Source organism: Scyliorhinus canicula, chromosome 1, assembly GCF_902713615.1.
Source record: "Scyliorhinus canicula chromosome 1, sScyCan1.1, whole genome shotgun sequence".
NCBI lineage: Eukaryota > Metazoa > Chordata > Chondrichthyes > Carcharhiniformes > Scyliorhinidae > Scyliorhinus > Scyliorhinus canicula.
Window position 1 is genome coordinate 117,038,882 of NC_052146.1, and position 18,321 is coordinate 117,057,202.

Consider the following 18,321-nt stretch of genomic DNA (forward strand, 5'->3'; position numbering starts at 1 on the left):
GAGATCGCCTCAAGCCCCAACACTCCAAGCTCCTCAAATTCTGGCCTCGTGGGAATTCCCAATTTCATTTGTTCCCCCATCGGTGGCATTGCCTTCTGTTGCCTATGCCAAAATCTCTGGCATTCTCTCTGAATCTTCTCCACCTCATTTTTCTCCTTTAAGATCTTCTTTAAAACAACATCTTCATGTGCCCCATAATATCTTTATGTGGCTTGGTATCTGTTATAACCTACCCAGAACCTATTGGCTGGGGACAATTGGTTACCCCATGTTACTTGAGGGATATGAGCTCCCCCAATGAGAGTGGACGGGGCAACCATTTGAAGTACAGCTGTATAAATAAAGCTGGCCAGTGTGGTACTGGCTAGAAAGGGAACCAGTAGTGAACTACTGACACTGTACATATCCTTGTAAATAAAGTTATTTTCTGCTTGACTCTACAAACGCGGACTGGATTTTCCTGGCCCTCACAAAACTGGCAGGATCGCAACACTGGACGAACTGACAGAGAACTTTCGGCTAGCCAGGGGGAACGAGCTACAGTATCTGCAGCTCAAAAACTTCTTACGAAAGGAGACAAGGACGTACCCACAACCGCCACGACAGACACTACTGGAAGACTACTGGACGCAAGTATCCTAGAGAAAGGGAAATGTAGCGACATGTATGACCGACTGGTAGAAAGGGACGACACCGTACTGGACGCAACAAGAAAGAAATGGGAGGATGACCTGGGGATTGAGATAGGGGGGGGACTCTGGAGCGAAGCACTGCATAGGGTCAACTCCACCGCCACGTACGCAAGGCTCAGCCTGACGCAGTTAAAAGTGGTACATAGAGCCCACTTAACAAGAAACCGTATGAGTAGGTTCTTCCCGGAGGTGGAGGACAGATGTGAACGGTGCCAAAGAGGACCGGCCAACCACGCCCACATGTTCTGTTCTTGCCCCAGACTTGTGAAGTACTGGACAGCCTTCTCCGAGGCTATGTCCAAAGTGGTGGGGGTGAGGGTGGAGCCATGCCCAATAGTGGCGGTCTTCGGGGTTTCAGACCAGCCAGATCTATTCCTGGGGAGGAGGGCGGACGCCCTTGCCTTTGCCTCCCTGATCGCCCGCCATAGAATCCTGTTTGGCTGGCGGTCAGCAGCACCACCCAGAGCTGCAGACTGGCTGTAAACATATTGGGGAATGTAAAATATGTATGCCGGTTAAAGGGGGCGGCCACAATTGTTGTTATGAAGATGCTTACCTGTAAATATACATCTTAAATTTTGCGTGTTTTTTTTCTAATAATTTGTAATTTGTTGGATATAAAATATGAAAACTCAATAAAAAACATTAAAAAAAATAAATAAATTAGATACTGTAAAGAAGCCAGATAACATGGTTCGCTTGTACGGCGACTATAAACTAATGGTAAACATCACTTCCCGGCTAGACCGATACCCCAGGCCCCGCATAGAGGATCTTTATGTGAAACTTGCAGGTGGACTCTCGTGCACAAAATTGGGATGTGAGTCATGCCTATCTGCAGCTGGAGTTGGAACCTGCCTCTCGACAGTTGTTACTTTAAATATGCACAAGGGGCCTGTATGAGTATACACGGTTGTCATTTGGAGTGTCCTTCCCCTGTGCTATTTTTCAATGCGTAATGAAGAACATGGTGCACGGGTTGCCACGTGTCGCTGATTATTTAGACAACGGCGTGACATGTGTTTCCGTGCGAGAGCATTTAGAAAATTTGGAGGCTGTGCTTGCTTCTCAGAGGTGGGAGTCCGTTTACATCGCAAAAGTGTATCTTTCAGGCAAAGGAATTGATCTACCTTAGTTAATGGTGCAAAGGTTTGCACCCTGTTGCAGAAAAGGTGCACGCAACCAAACAGGTCCCCGTCCCGATGGATGCTTCAGGTCTTCCTTCTTTTCTCTGCCTCATAAATTACTATGGATGCTTCTCTCCAATCTAGCGACCGCGCTGGCCCCATTACACCTTCTTGAAGAAGAATCACATTTGGGTTTGGGGTCAGCTGCAAGAAACCGCTTTTCAGTAGGTAAAGCGGCAGTTGTCGTCGTCCGTGTTACTGACTCACTATGATTCTGAAAAGCCTTTGGTCATCACATGCGATGCATCCCCCTATGGTATCGGGGCTGTCCTGCCACAAGATGGAGAACAGAGAGGAACGGCTGATAGCTTTTGCCTCTCGCACATTGACTGCAGAGGAAAAGAAGTACATGCAGATTGAAAAGGAGGGTGTGGCGGTGGTCTTTGCAGTGAAACACTTCTACCAATATGTTTATGGCCACCACTTCACTATCGTGACTGATCATAAGCCTCTGCTTGGATATTTTGGAGACGTTAAGCTAATTCTCTCCATTGCTTCCATGCAGACCCAGGCATAAGCCAAGGATGCAAATTGCGAATTCCGATGCTTTGAGTCGGTTGCCTTTGTCGATTGGCACCTTGTTGAATCCCATGACGGGTAAGGTGCTTGCGATCCTGAATTTCACGGACTCGTTACCTGTCATGGCATCGCGGATCTGTGAGTGGACCCAGACAGACACAGTATTGTCCAAGGTTTGGCATGTGGTCTTGTATGGTGGGCAGCATAGACAGCTCCCAGGCGAGTTGCGGGCATTTTCCTCCAAGCTGTCCGAATTTAGTGTTGAAGATGGTGTCCAGTTGTGGGGGGCATGTGTGGTTGTCCTAGATAAAGGGAAGGAGCTGATCCTAAAGGTCAATGGTCCTTGGGCGTGACCAAAATGAAAATGTTGCTGCGGAGTTATGTCTGGTGGCCAGGTCTCGAATCAGACATTGAGAAAATGGTCCAATGCTATTCCATTTGTCAGGAGCATCAGAAGCTTCTGCCAGCCACACCCCTGCATCACTGAGAATGGCCAGGTTAGCCTTGGGCGCAGATACATGCCGATTTTGCCAGCCTTTTTCAAGGATCCATGATCCTCTTATTGATTGATGCCCATTCAAAGTCACTCGAGGTACATAGAATGGCAGGAACAATGTCCTGTGCAACCATAGAGAAGATGCGTTTATCTTTCAGCACGCATGTTCTCCCTGAGGAGCTTGTCACTGACAATGACACTCCTTTCACAAGTGAGGAGTTTGGGGGTTTCGTGAAGGTGAACGGTATACGGCATATTCTCACCGCCCTGTGCCATCCAGCTTCCAATGGGTTGGCAGAGAGTGCAGTGCTGATGTTAAAGTGCAACCTCAGGAAACGGCCTTCTGGATCCATGGACATTAGACTGACTTGTTCTTTGTTTTGTTATAGTGTTATGGGCCAGGGTTTAGAAAAGTATATCTTGGAGTTCACCTGACCTACAACTGTTTATTGATTTTGGTTACGATGAATACAAGGGCCTGCCTTTCAGATGTTACTCAACAGAGGCCTTAAGCACTTTTAATCAAAAACAAGCTTTATTCTACAAATTTAGTTAACATTTTTATAAACATACACAGTAAACATTTTTATCACCTACAAACATAAATACCCCACACAGCTACAGTAATCTATGGATCACCCTTAATAAATTTCCCCCTTTAACTGTTCCAATTTAATAACAAGATCCTATAAACCAGTACCCCCTTTTCAAAGGTGTAGTCCAGCACACAGCACTCAAGACCTGGTTTGGATGCTCCTGTTTCCTTTCCAAAACAGCAGGTTTGAATTCCTCCCAGAAAACAGTTATTTCTTTTCAAGTTATCAAGCAGTCTGGAAACAGGTTTTACAATGAAGATAGAGAGACAGGCCCAGATACTTCTCTTTCTGAGTACAACAGCTAAATATGAAAAACGAAAGCAAAAACTCAGAGCCACAAACAAGCTTCAAACAAAAGTGAAAGTAAAACCAACTCCCAGCGCCACAGCCCAGCACCACCTACTCAATGACATCACTGAAGCCATGTGATAAGACAAACATTTCTTAAAGGGACACTCACTGACAATATGACTCTGTGTGCGGTGACTGAGGTCCCTCCCGTGGAACTCCTAATGGGCCGCTGACTTCATACCTGCCTCAGCATGGTTTTTCCGGACATTGGCCCAAAAGTACCCCAAAATCAGGAACAGGAGGGCATTGTGCTTATCGACACCGACAGCCTGGCACTTCACTTCTGGGGACCTGGTGTTTGTTCGCAATTTTGCCGGTGACGCTCAGTGGCTCTCCGGCATTATCCTTCAATAAACGGGGCCTATCTCTTAGCAGGTGTAGCCCAGGGCCGTGTTCAATGTAAGCAGCTGTACCACATTAGATCCAGGAGGCTGCCTCTTCCACAGGCTCCTCACCCCCGGAAATCGCTTTTCCAGCCACAACAGCTACTGTGTCCAGATACAGTGGATGTTCATCCTCGATCTCCCTCTGGCACTGTGCTCACGGACTGCTCAGGGAGGATCCCTCAAGTACAGCCTCCAGAGGGTGTCCCACATCACTGTGGTTTGCTGTGCTCTGCATAACCAGGCACTGCAGTGGGAAGAGTAGTTGGATGAGTAGGAAATGGAGGAGGGGCACATCTCCTTGAATGAGGAGGAGGTCAGTGAGTGGCAATCTGCGGAGGAGGCTGAGGAAGGACCTCCGGTGATGGCCAGGGCCCACATGGGGTCCTGTCCCCACATTTGGGACAAGCATGCCATTGGGACTTACATATTCTCACCTGCGGTGCCTGTGAGAGGGCTTCATGATGGCCCCACCATTCAGTGCGCTAAAGCGATTGACTAGACTCTGCTGGAGAACAATAATGACTTGCAGTGAGGAGAGAGCAATTCTCCCTTTATTCTCTGCGATATGTCTGACTCCTGCCTGACAGAAAGCTGATCGTGACCTACTATAGTGCGGGGTGATCTTGGAGCCAAGAGAGGCTGAACGACACATTTCAGCTGCTACTGCCTCCTCCGAAGTCAGGGGATCAGGAGTCTGGTGTGAATCACCAGCTACTGACGAGGTGGATAGACTGTCACACACTTTCAGCCGATTAGCATCTTCATTACTAAAGAATGCTGTGAGACATGAGAAGCCTGAACGTTGCTGTGGGGAATGCGGGGGGGGGGGGAACCCTGCCATGGTAGGAGGGTTGTGGGGGCGGGTGCTGAGTGGTCTGCACCAGGAGCAGCGCAGCATTACTGCTTCTTCAATGTGGGAGGGAAATAGTGCTTCCTTTCTCTTACTGCACAGGAAGGAGGTGCCACGTTTGCACAGGGGTCTGCGGAGCATGGCATGATGACATGAGAGCATGGAGGCACTTTATGGGTGAACAAAGTGAACTTTAATCAAAGCTAGTCTTTACAATGGCGATGCTTCTCTACTCGTGATGATGTTCACCCGTGCCCTATGTCTAGATGTATGACCAGGATCCGCAGTAAGGTTGAGGCAGCTCTGCTGGCTCTCACACACTGTTACCTGAAATTACCGTGGGCCATTGCCCCATTGGGAACCGTGACTTTGAGGGTCCAGGCCTGCTTTGCGGCGCAGGCGGTCTCCGGGGTTCTTGGGAGGGCGTGGGGGGATCTGGCCCCAGTGTTGCAGTGCTGCCCTCCTCAGTGTGCAAGGTTTGAGGTGTGTCACTCACAGGGAGAGGGGTGGGGTGCTAGCTGGGCTGGATACCTTCAGGGTCTACTGGGCGGAAGGTCCCCAGCAGTGCACCCACCGATCCTCTTGCCTTCAGGTGCCTGGAGGTCCCTGAGCCCCTCTATGGGATTATAGGGGCAATTGGAGCGAAATCCAGAAACCCCACCATCCTCTGCCGCTGACACTCGTGCATTTGTGCAATCCCACCGGGCTGTGAGCAACAGTGCTGGTGGAGCCTGGAGGTGACAAATGTGACGGTTCTTCAATGCTTGTCTCTGAGATGTCTCCCTCAGGGCTGCTTGGGTCTGTGGTCTCCAGGGGCCGTGAGGATGGTCTGGGCTGGCCTGCTGGTTGACTTGTAATGGAAGGGAGATGGCATTAGTGCAGAACAGGAGAACACTAATAGGAGAAAGGAAACTCCCGTGGGTCTTGTGCCATGACTGGATGTGTTGAGGGTTCTCACTCATGACTTTGACCCCCCACCTTGCCCTCTGCACTGGTCCGGTCCTGCTCCTCAATGGCAAGCTTAAGGGCTCATTCCTCAAATGGGGTTGGGGTCTTGAGCTCAGGCATCTGTTGGGCCCCATCCAAAGGTTTGCTGAGGGATCCCTCGGTGAAGTGTGGTGCAGTCTTTCTGGTAGCTATCGCCTCCCGCCCCCGCCCACCCCAATTGGACTTGGAACGAGTGCTGGAGAGTGGTGGAGAGGTGTTTAAATAGTGAGCCCCGCTGATTGCAACCATTAAGTTGTGGCTGGACGAGCAAAACAGAGGCAGGCAACCACAGGCACGGGATGAAACCCGTGGAAATTTTTTTTTGTTAATGAGCTGAATATACAGTGACGTTTCCCACTCGTACCGTCGGCGGGATTGGCTCCAGTTTCTCCGTTGTCACTGACATTTTGAAAAGCATCGGAATATTCTGCCCAAAGTATTTATCTATTTTCTCTGCCATTTCCTTATAACCAAGTATAAATTCTCCTGTTTCTGCCTGTAAAGGGCCCACATTTGTCTTTGCTAATCTTTTCCCTTTTAATAATAATCTTTATTATTGTCACAAGTAGGCTTACAGGAACACTGCATTGAAGTTACTGTGAAAATCCCCTAGTCGCCACACTCCGGCACTTTCGCTTTAATCCTTTCGCATTACACTATACTGGAACAAAAATAGCTCTTGGTTCCTCAGCATATTGTTCAAGAAAACCATTTTGTATATATTGGGTATGAAGGGATATGGTGCCATGGCATGTAGATTGAATTAAGGTGTACATCAGCCGTTATGTCAGCGAATGGCAGGACAGACCCAAGGGGCTGAATGGCTGCCTCATGTCTCAACCTCTGCTTTTCTATTGACTCTGAGCCCAGATAGCTCCTTCAATATCTCATCCTGTTGTCATGCATTGGCCTAGTCATTAAAGAGTTTACTCCACGCTCCCAATGGGGAGGGCATGCTGGGAAGTCTTACCTTCCACAGCCAAACACTTCTCACGCTCTCGAAGGTTTTGGCATCCTTCCTAAAGTCTGTTGCCTAGAATTAGGGTACAATACCCCAGCTAAATACTGACTCTTCTGCCAGTGGAAATAATTTCTCCTGATTAAAACCCTTCAGATCCAATTTTTTCTTTTATGTTTCAGGAACATCCACAGAGTATATATATCCTTTCCAATGGGTTCTGTTATGGTGTAAAATAACCTGACATACCTGCTGCATCAGCGTCTCTTTATACTGTTTCTTCTGAGTGACTTTGATCGAGGGAAGCTTAGTGACTGCTGACACCAGGAAATTCATTAGGATATCTTCGCAGTTGGCGGTTTGGTCTAAGAGTGCATGTAGACTCGTTGGCAAGTAATGTGTGAACAGGTGATGATAGTATCTGTGAAGGCGTAAAAAATATAGAGTTCAGGAAACATGGACAGCAATGAAAGTTGTCTGTTTCTGTGCAGCACTCCTGCTGACTAGGTTGGAAATGCACCAGCCAATGTGTGGTACTGAGTCATACGAAACATAAAGGTCCAGCATTCACTTCCTGATCTGAGCTCATTTAGATGATCATGGCATAGTTGGTGGTAAGGCCAGGTCTCAGTAGTGGCAATCTTGCTTTTGAGTCAGAATGTTGTGGGTTGGCCCCACTCCAGATGCTTGTGAATACAATCTAGTTTGACACTTGAGTGAAGTGGCAGTGTTGCTGCTTCAGAGAGGCTGAAGCTGAGGTTCCATTTGCATGGATGCAAAAAATCCTACGGTACTACGTTGAATAGGAGCATGGGAGTTCTCCCGAGCATATCAGCCATTACATATTTCTCAAGCAACACCAACAAACAGGATAATTTGCTATTTATCTCATTGCTGTTTGTGGGGCCTTCATGTGTGCAAATTAGCAACTACGGTTCCAATGTTAGAACAATGTTTATACTTCAAAAGTACTTCATTGGCTGTAAAGTGCATTGGGAGGTCTTGAGTTTGAAAAAGGTGCTATACAAACACAAGGGACACAAGCCAATGGCCACGCTGCACTAGAAAAGCAGCTTGGTGCAGCATGACCGATTAAAGCCGGAGATCCTGCTCCCGGGATCTATCCGTCTCACAAAGCCTCGAGATTCAACACAATCTCGCGAGATGTTGCGAGGTAAATCCCGCTCATTGTGGGCAGGTCACGTTTTGGCAAATCTTCATATGAGAGCGGGACAGCTATCCTCACTCTGATGTGCAGATTCCCGAGGTACTTGTGGCTTTAGGATTCATCCCCTTCGCCACAGGGACCTCGGGCGCGTGCTGTTCGGCATTGGTCCCCCATGCACACCCGAAGGCTCAGCATCAATGCACGCTGCCCTTGGAGTGGCTGTGGGGGAAATGAGACAGTCACACACCTCCTTGTGAAATGTGCCTTTGCAAAGCAGGTCTGGAGTGAGATGCAGTGGTATCTGTCAAGGTTCATCCCGAGCAGCTCAGTAACACAGGACTCTGTGCTCTACAGACTGTTTCCAGGGGGACACACCGAGACAGATATCAACTGCTGCTGGAAGGTCATCAACTCGGTGAAAGACGCTCTTTGGTCTGCCCGAAACTTGCTGATCTTCCAGTGCAAAGAATTGTCCTCGACCGAGTGTTGCAGACTGGCACATTCCAAGGTCCAGGACTACGTGCTGAGGGACGCACTCAAGCTTGGGGCAGCTGCCGCCAAGGTGCAATGGGGAAAGACCACTGTGTAAGGTCTTACCACCAAATGTACACCGAGGGGCTGGTAACAGTGTAAAGCCCCTCGGTCCGGGTCTTCAATACCACAATGTATGAAAGAAACAAAGCAATGTAAATATTTAAGAAAGAACTGTAACTTATAGTAGGATACGTGTGTAACGTTATCCCAATTGAATTGAAGAAAGACAAATGAATGTAACTCAGATGGAAATGTACAGTCAAGACAATTTGAAATGTTCTGTAAAGTTTATGATAAATTTCATGAATAAAGTATATTTTTTGAAAAACAAAAAATTGGTCCCCACAAACAGGGACAAGATGGGATGGCACTCGGGGGGGACTCCCAGGAGAAGGGGGGACTCCCAGGAGAATAGAGGCCCCCGCTGACTCCCAGGAGAATAGAGGCCCCCGCTGCAAGCCATTTGGGCAGGGTGGTGCCCGTGCATAGCTGGTGCCATCTGGCAATGCCACATGGGTGCCAGCCTGGCACTGCCAAGGTGCCCATGTGGCACTGCCAGCTGGGATGGGCACTTCAAGGTGCCAAGCTGGCATTTTTATGCATGTGTGATCGGGCAAGGGGTGTCCTATATGGATGTTGGTAGAGGGGGTGGCCATGGAACATCCCCTCGAGGCCGTGGACCCTCCCATCTCATAGGGTGTTCGGGCTGCAGGGAGGTGTGGGGGGAGGTCAGGGATTGCTTTGAGGGTTTGGATCGTTCACTACACTGGCGAGTTCTGGTGAGCGCAGTTCTCCACTGTACAAAACGGGGCTATGTGTGACCTGGGCTGCGCGTTCCCTGTTCAGGCCTCTTATAAAATGCGAGTCGCGTTGAATAGCCGTGCGTTTCTCAGCATTGTGAGTGCCGGGAAACACGCGGCTGAACACACTCGCTAGGGAACTTTGTTCCCTTTTGGGAGAATCACACCCCTTGCATTTGGCGCAAAATTATACTGAGATCCAATTCAAAAGCCTCTTGGCCAGCATTAATAGTCAAAGTAGAAAAGAGAATTTTCATGCCTGGTTTATATTCATTAGAAATGTCTGAACAGCAAAACACTGGGCGGCTTTACTCCAAAGATGAAAGCTGAATAAACTTGGATACACATAGCAGGATCCCATTTGGGGACCAAGTCATGTAGCAGGGGCAGGAATATGGAGTATTTCCCACTTCAGAGGCCAGGAAAACATGCCAAATCTTCCAGCATTGACTTAATTAATTACACAACTGGATATTTTACGCCATATTCATGGGGCATGCATGATGGCGCGAAGTCCACTATCCTATCCGGGTGCCATGTTGAAAAAGTGCCCAACATCACTGACCCACTTTTGAAGAAAGAAGATGCACACCCTGAGAAAGCAGGTGGATCTCCAGGAACATTCTGAGGCTGGAAGATGGACCTCCTCCAGACCACTGAAACTGGAGGGTCAATCTGCAGATGCTCCTGCCCACCCGTTACTGTGGTGTTCCAGGGTCCAGATTTGGCGGCGCCTCCATCCTGAACTCCAGAGCTAGTCCCAGGCATTGTTCAGGTAAGTTCTGACGTGTTTTGCACCAACATGTTTTTCGGGCTGGCACTGTGGAGAATCAGACGTGGTGGGGTGGGGAGAATTAGTGCCATGGAAGTCAGGTTCACGCTGGCTTCCAATGGGTTTCCTGGTCCACCATGGTGGACACAAGTGGAGGATGTCACTGTAGATTCACGCCAGAATAAAACCAATTTTTGGACATCCCACTGAATTGTCTCAACACCTACTGGCGGGGTCCTTGGAGAATTCCGCCCTCAATTCCAAAATGAAATATGTAAAAGTAAAAAGGTGTCAAAATAATGTCTCTCTGATTGAGAGAACGCCAACATTCACTGGGCAGAACTTAAATCCTTTTGTGTCCTCCAAGTGTCTCACAGAAGCAGTGAGTACTGCTTACATTTTCCTTTGAATTTTGTTACCTGTGGTAAAATGCTGCTCCAGTTAAAACCATGGAGTACTCATTGGTCCATTTTGATGTGTATCCCCATAATCCTTTACTGCTGTCCCAAAAATGGCTGCGAGCTGGGTAACCTACAATCCGATCAGGGAAGCTGCACCACACGATGAATGCAAAATCAACCTGGAGAAGGAACAAAGGCAATGACTCATCAAATGTGACTTTGAAGCAAATGATTGACCTAACAGAGGCAACAGTAAACTTGCATCACTTTTTGACCCTCTGACCTTTTCCCTTGAATGTGCAGTTCCACAGGTGCTTGTAATTCATCCACAAACCCATTATTCACATAAGGATTTTAGTTTGATGTTAAAAGTTTCCGTTGTTCTTTGTTATTTTTGGGCAATTAGTTTGTTTCCTATAGTATAATGTTTTGTTTGGACCCAAAAGATCACATAAGGATTTTATCCTTGATTGTTTCATCACAGCTGATACTATCACAGAAGCACACTCACATCCCAGGATAAGCTACTGCTGAACGCTCAGGCGCGGGAACCCGATCTTCCATTCACACATCCAGGTCTGCTGCAGCCATTTGTAGTATCCTGTCTCCTGCCAAAAATTAGATGTGCTAACACAATGCAGACTGGGGATGGAGCTTGGTTCATCGGGGTTTGTTGTCCAGTATCACACTGGTCAGCGGGGTGGATGGCGGAGGGGGCAGAGAATTGAGCAGAGAACCAATGTAGATTAGTGAGCTGTGCGAACAAGCGTCTGTACGAGCTGAGAAAGAGACAGACTGGTGAGTTGCTCAAGGTTCCAAAAGTTTACCTATGCCCAATTCAAGTTGGCTGTTGAATGCAACATCTGGAAATCTGTTGAATAATTTTGCTGAATCTATTTAATTATTGAACTGAAGAACCTAACAAAAAAATTCAGCAGCCCTAAGTAAATTACCATTAGGATATTTTTTTTTGACTCTTTGGCCGGGATTCTCTGATCACGCGCCGGGTCGGAGAATCAACGGGGGGGGGGTGGGCACGCGAACCCCTCCACGGCGCTCCAACGTCGGGACTCCGATTCTCCGACCCGGGAAAAACAACGCTAACGGGGAGTGCGCTGCGTGGGTCGCAGAATTACCAGAATTGGCGCGATGTGTTGGTCCCTGGACCTCCAGCGAATCTCTGGGCCGGATGGGCTGAAACCCCGCCGACGTGACAGCAGCTCAAGCCGGCATGAATCAAACATCTTTTTGAACGCCGTCAGCCAGTCGTGCTGGCTGACGGCTACGAAGGAGGAGGTAGGGGTCGGCGTGGAGGGGAATGACACAGATGTCAAGACAGCACGGCCAGGGGTGCGGGGCGGTGTCGGGGTTGGTGCCTCGGGGGGTGGTGGGGTGTGTCGGGGGGGGTTGGGGGGTGTGCCATGGAGGGCATGGTGGGTGGTGGGGAATGTCGGGGAGCGGGGGGGGGGGGGGGGGGAGTGCCAGGGAGGGGACAGGTGGAGTGCAGGCAGAGGGGCATCGGGATGGTGGGTGGTGGGGAGTGTCGGGAAGCGGGTCGGGGGGTGGGTGGTGGGAAGTGTTGTGGAGGGTTGGGGGTGAGGGGGGGGGGTTTGCGTGGCTAGATGCCAGCTGGCAACATGGCACCTGGCTGCGGAGGGGAGGTATGTGCAATGATGATATGTCATCTACCCCCCACCCCCTGCAATTATGTTCGGCCATCACCCAGCGATATTGGCCGCCGTGGTGGAGGTCGCTGCCCTGCATGTAGCCCTGTGGGAGCTGGAGCAGGGGCGTGCCAGGGAGGCGGCGAAAGCTGCTGCAGAGGAGCGTGCCGCAGAGGGCAGGTGGCAGCCGCCCAGGCTGGAGGGCCGCCCGCTCGACAAGAGGAGAAGGAGGCAGTGCCATGGCGATGGAGGTGCCTGATGAGGCCTCATGTGTACCAGCGCCGCATGTCCTTCCAGGACCTCTTTGACAGGGCATGCAGGAAGAGACTCTGCATGAGCCGGGAGACCATCGCCCATATCTGCCACCTGATGGCACACCTGGCACCGTGTGGGATTGGGGTGGACATCCTCACCCCGTGGCCATCAAGGTGAAGGTCGCCCTGAACCTCTATGCAACGGGTTTGTTCCAATCGCCGATTGGGGTCCTGTCCGGCATTTTCCAGGCGTTGGTGCACAGGTGCATCAGTGCAGTGACCGACGCCCTGTACGACATCGCGGAGCACTGCTTACAGTTCCCTGTGGACCGCGCCCACCAGGATGCCCAGGCACGTGGCTGGTTTAGCTCACTCAGCTAAATCGCTGGCTTTTAAAGCAGACCAAGCAGGCCAGCAGCACGGTTCGATTCCCGTACCAGCCTCCCCGGACAGGCGCCGGAATGTGGCGACTAGGGGCTTTTCACAGTAACTTCATTGAAGCCTACTCGTGACAATTAGCGATTTTCATTTCATTTCAATGGGCTTTGCCACGGTTGCCAGGATTCCCATGGTCCAGGGGGCGATCGATGGGGTGCACGTCACCATGCGCCCACCATCAGGTAACAGGGCCATGTTCATGAACAGGAAGGGGACCTACACCATGAACATGCAGGTGGTCTGTGACCACCGGATGAGGATCCTGCACGTCTGCGCCCGTTACCCAGGCAGTGTGCATGGCTCGTTCATATTGGCACAATCGTTCATCCCTACCGAGGGACATGTTCGAGGGACACCTTCCCCGGCTGAGGGGCTGGTTGCTGGGCGACAGGGGTTATCCATTGTGGTCGTGGCTAATGACGCCTATACGGAGGCCACGGACTGACGCGGAGAACCGCTTCAACGATGCCCATGCAGGGACCAGGGCTATGGTCGAGAGGTGCTTGGTGCTGCTGAAGATGCGCTTCAGGTGCCTGGACAGCTCTTGAGGGGCCCTCCAGTACTCATTGGAGCGGGTCGGCCGTATCCTTGTGGTCTGCTACGTCCTGCATTATTACAGCCCAGCAGAGGGCGATGTGCTGGAGCCAGAGGAGGGGGAGGGGAGGAGGAGGAGGGGGAGGAACACAACGAAAGGCACGCCTCCCCAGATGAGGAGGATGTGGAGCGGTGGGCAATGTATGGGACATACGGGCTGGACAGGGACGGGAGGCTCTCCACCGATACCGGCTGGGCCAGCGGGCACGAGACGAGTTGATAGCCGCACGGTTCACAGACTAGGTGGAGGGGAAAATCGCTGAGCATGGGCACGGACAGCACAGTATGGCACCACCCCACCACCCTCACCCCACCCACCACCGACCACACTCACCCCGCCCACCACCAACCACCCGCTTGCACACCACCCCTCCATTGCACATCCACCTGCGGCACAACGGGCAGGGCTCACATGGCCACAAGTGGAAGCGAGTCTTTTGCATGCCATGGAGGATGATGCCAACCCGCTCTGCGATGAGCTCGCTCTACATCGTTAGACAATGTCTGACTCATGGCCACAGTAACACCCTCCACCTGGGTGGCCTGCGACCTGCACACTGCAGCGCACGGACTCTTCGTCTGCCTGGGGGTGGGGTAGAGGGCGATCCGGGGGGATGGGGGGGGCGCATGCCACACTCACCTGAGCTCGATGTCTTATCACCCCTCACACACACTGGCGCTCACTTCCCACCACAGCCCCGCACGCATCGGAGAGAGCACAGAGCCAGCTTCCGGAGGTGTAAAAGTGAGTTTAATGACAAACATTACATACACGTGCCCTCGCCCCTATAGCTAGTCTGTGCCCTGCACTCGTGCCAACTTACTCAGTGTCTAATTTTCTGGCCTTACGGGCCTTCCCGTACCAGCCTCCCCGAACAGGCGCCGGAATGTGGTGACTAGGGGCTTTTCACAGTAACTTCATTTGAAGCCTACTTGTCACAATAAGCGATTTTCATTTCATTTCATTTCATTTTCATTATGACTACATCTAGGTGCTTCCCCAGACGGTACAGCAGAACTGAAGGTGGACTCCTGTGACTCCTGCCCTATGACTGGGGTCCCGTTTGGTGGCCGTTTCTTGGGGCGGCCCGGCCTGGATGGCAGGCTGCACCTCGGGTGACCGGGATGGCGAGCTGCCAGCCAGTTCTGCCCGATGCCCACCAGATACACCTGGGATGGAGGAGGGCAGTGCGGGGGGAGTCTGAGGTGTTGTGGTGTTCCAGGACCTCCCCTGCAGGGGTTCCCAGAATGGGCCCCAGCACCTCTTCCTCCCTCGGGGTGCCCGATTGCCCCGGGCCTGTCCATGGGACTCGAGTGCAAGCAGATCCAGCACCCGAGGCACCACCGGCACCTGGCGCTGCCAGTCCTGGAGGCCCGCCCTGGTAGCGACAAGAATCTGCAAGTTTGCAGCCATGGAGCTCAGGGAGTTGGCCATCCCTGTTTGTGTCTGGGTGACGTGGCCAGCACCTGGGTAATGGCGCCGATGCCCTCAGCGATGGCCTGCTGAGACTGGGCCACTGCCTTGAGCGCCTTTACGATGTGCAGCTGGCTCTGGCTCATGGCTGCCTATGAGAGGGCAGCCATGTCCTGGGCTACGGCTCCTGCCTGCACAGAAAACCCCAGGCCTTGCATACTGCTACCCATGTCCAACACCATCGCCCCCCCATTGCCTCCACTGCGGACGCCACCCGTGTGGTTTCGGCCTGGGTGGCACGCATGACCGGCACCACTCCCTGCTCTTGCACGCGGGTGGACTCCACCTGTGTCTGTAGGTGCTGCAAGCCGGGTGTCACCGTCTCCACTTGTCCCAGGATCCCTGACTGCATCGGGTCTATGGGTGGGTGTGGGAACTCCAGGAACCCGGGACCCGTCTGGACAGCAGCTGGTTGTTGGGGCCGGGCTGCCAGCCAACCGTGTGGCTCACTTGGGGTGTGCCCCCCGATCTTGGCATCCGCAACTTCTCGGTCTCGGGTTCGCCTGCGAGGTCCAGGGCCCTCTCTTCATGCACGGTGAAGGGGCGCAATTCAGTTGGACCCCCTCCGGCCCTGGCACACTCCCGGTTGTTATGGGCGCGCATGTCCTGGGGGGGCGGGGTTGGCACAAAAAAGATCAACAGTGTTAGGCGGACATATACTTGCAGCCCAGCGGTTGAGTGTTGTAGCCACCTGGGTTGGCCACTTCCCGATTCCAAAATGGATGCCCGCTAAGAATGCAGGGAAAACTGGTCATGCACAGGGAAACAAGCAGGTGCAAGGTTTCCTGTATATTAAGACTTGCGAAAACCCAGACAGAACTGAAACCAGCAACCATCTACATATTAATGAGCAATCCCCAGGAGCAATTAGATACATTGAAACGATCGGGACCGAACCAGATTCCCTGGTGCCAGTGGGAGCCAGGACAAAGGAAGGCCAACGGACACATAGGAACCGCCCAGCGATCAGGGAACAGCTCCAGTATTGGAGAAATCGATAGAAACGATTGGGACTTAGTCCAATCAATTGGAACCAGGCCCGGGGTCCGCCCAAAAGGGCGCGAAACTCCTGGGGGCTATAAAACAGAGTACCCAAGTTCAATTCGTCCTTCTTGGCAGGGTCTCTCAGCAGCTCGAAACAACTCTTGACCGTGACTCTCAACAACGAGAGACTTGCCTAGCAGCTGCACCAACTGAGTAAGTCTCCAGTCAATGCACGCTACGATATAGGCGCTCCTAGCTACTATTCCATACCAGCTTGAAACCTGCAGCCTCAGAACCGAACAAAGGCCATTGTTCCCCTGACCTGGTGGGCCATTTCCAAAGCTAAGTATAGGCCTTTTAGTGTTAGAGATAGTCTAGTAAGTAGAGTTTTATGCATGAGTAGTGATTGACTGTGTATATAATAAATGTGTTTTGATTTGAAACTTACTAACTGGTGTATTGAGTTATTGATCAGCACTTGGCTTTGAACCTCGTGGTGGTATCATAAAGATACCTGGCGACTCTAGAGCAAAGGTTATAAAACAGAGCAATTAAGTAAAAGCACAATTAGCAACAGTGTATGTTGGCATAGGTTCACAGGCCATCCTGCCAATGCAGCCTGCATGGGTGGGTGCAGCCAAGTGGTCTCAGCTAGAGCTGTACCACCCATCATGTGGAGGGGGGGGCGGTGCCACGTGTGGGTGGTTGAGGGATTGGTGCCATGGGCACAGTGGGAGGTACTCACCCTGGCTGCCCTGACTAGGTCATTGACCTTCTTGTGGCACTGGCTGCCTGTCCTGGGTGTTATGCCCACGGCGCCGACAGCTTCTCCCACGTCCCTCCACAAGCGCCGGGCGGTGTTGGCTGTGACCCTGCAGCCTTGTCCAGGTACAGGACCTCCCTCCTTTGTTCCACGGCGTCCAGGAGAATCTCCATGTCACGGTCTTGGAACCTCGGTGCTGCGCGGCGGGCGGTCATCTTTCCGCATTGGCATGTGTCTGTGCTGGTGGCATCCATTAAACGGCGACGTGGCATCAATTACGCCTGTGACGCCGTTCCAGGCAGCGCCGTCGCGCTTCCTGTGACACCCGTGCTGGCTCCTTCCGTGGCGCAGAATAAGCGCACTTTTACTCGGCTCAACGCCGGAGTCGCTCACACCGGCTTTCACACCGGCGTCAGAACTTGGCCGCGATATCGGAGAACCCCAGCCTTTATCTCTGAATGGAATCTCTCTTGAGGTAAAACACTAAATGGAGGCTCCATCAGCCTTCTCAGGTCAATGTAAAAGATCCCAAAACATTATTTTAATGAAGAGAAGGGATGCTCTCACTGATGACCTGCCCAATATTATTCCACAATCCATATCACTAAAAGAGATAATCTGACTATTATCCCATAGCTGTTTATGGGGAGCTTATAGCATTCAAATTCGCCGTTTCTTCAATTACAATAGTTACGTCAAAAGAACTTCACTACATTTAAAGCTAATGAATGGTGACACAGTGGTTAACACTGCTCCCGGGGGCCAGGCTCAATTCCGGCCTTGGGTGAACGTGTGGAGTTTGCACTTCCTCCCCATGTCTGCGTGGGTTTATTCCGGATGCTCTGGTTTCCTCCCACAGGCCAAAGATCTGCAGGTTAGGTGGATTGGCCATGATAAATTGGCCCTTAGTATCACAGCGATTTACCGGTTGGGTGGGGTTAAAGCTTTACAAGGATGGGGCATGAAGTGGGCCTAGGTAGAGTGCTCTTTCGGTGAAGACTTGATGGGCCAAATGGCCTCCTTCTTTACTGTCGGGATTCTCTGGTAAAGGGTTTAGGGGATGGTGGGGATCAAGGTGGCGGGGGGGGGGGGGGGGGGGGGGGGGGTGGGGCTGTGTGAATGGTGCTGTAGAAATGCAAGTTCTTTTGTTTCTTTATGGCACAGAAGGAAAACAGAATGCATCCTCAAGTGTCCCACATTCTAACTTTGTTTGCAAGGGCAGTTTATTTCCTTTTGATTCACTGCATAATTCAGGGATGACAAATGCCGATGGCATTGTGTTTTGATATGAAGTTGATTAATATTATTGGGACTGACCATCTCAACCATTGTTGAATGAGGCATGTAAAAACACATCTACTCAGTTCCGCAGTGTCAAATTGCTACTTTATCTCTTTCGCTTATCTGGTTGGCCAACCATTCAATCATTAACATCTTTGGGCGAACACTGTCA

At 51.3% G+C, this 18,321-nt stretch overlaps 1 protein-coding gene across 1 annotated transcript in view; it reads right to left on the reverse strand.

Annotated features, from left to right (window-relative positions):
* LOC119966592 (exostosin-1-like) overlaps nucleotides 1-18,321 on the reverse strand; it is a 448,243-nt gene that overhangs the window by 13,293 nt on the left and 416,629 nt on the right. The window contains exons 9-10 of the mRNA XM_038798553.1: nucleotides 10,716-10,876; nucleotides 7,272-7,443 (exon numbers count right to left, since the gene is read on the reverse strand). Coding sequence (XP_038654481.1) covers nucleotides 7,272-7,443; nucleotides 10,716-10,876 — 333 coding nt within the window. The remainder of the gene's footprint in view (nucleotides 1-7,271; nucleotides 7,444-10,715; nucleotides 10,877-18,321) is intronic.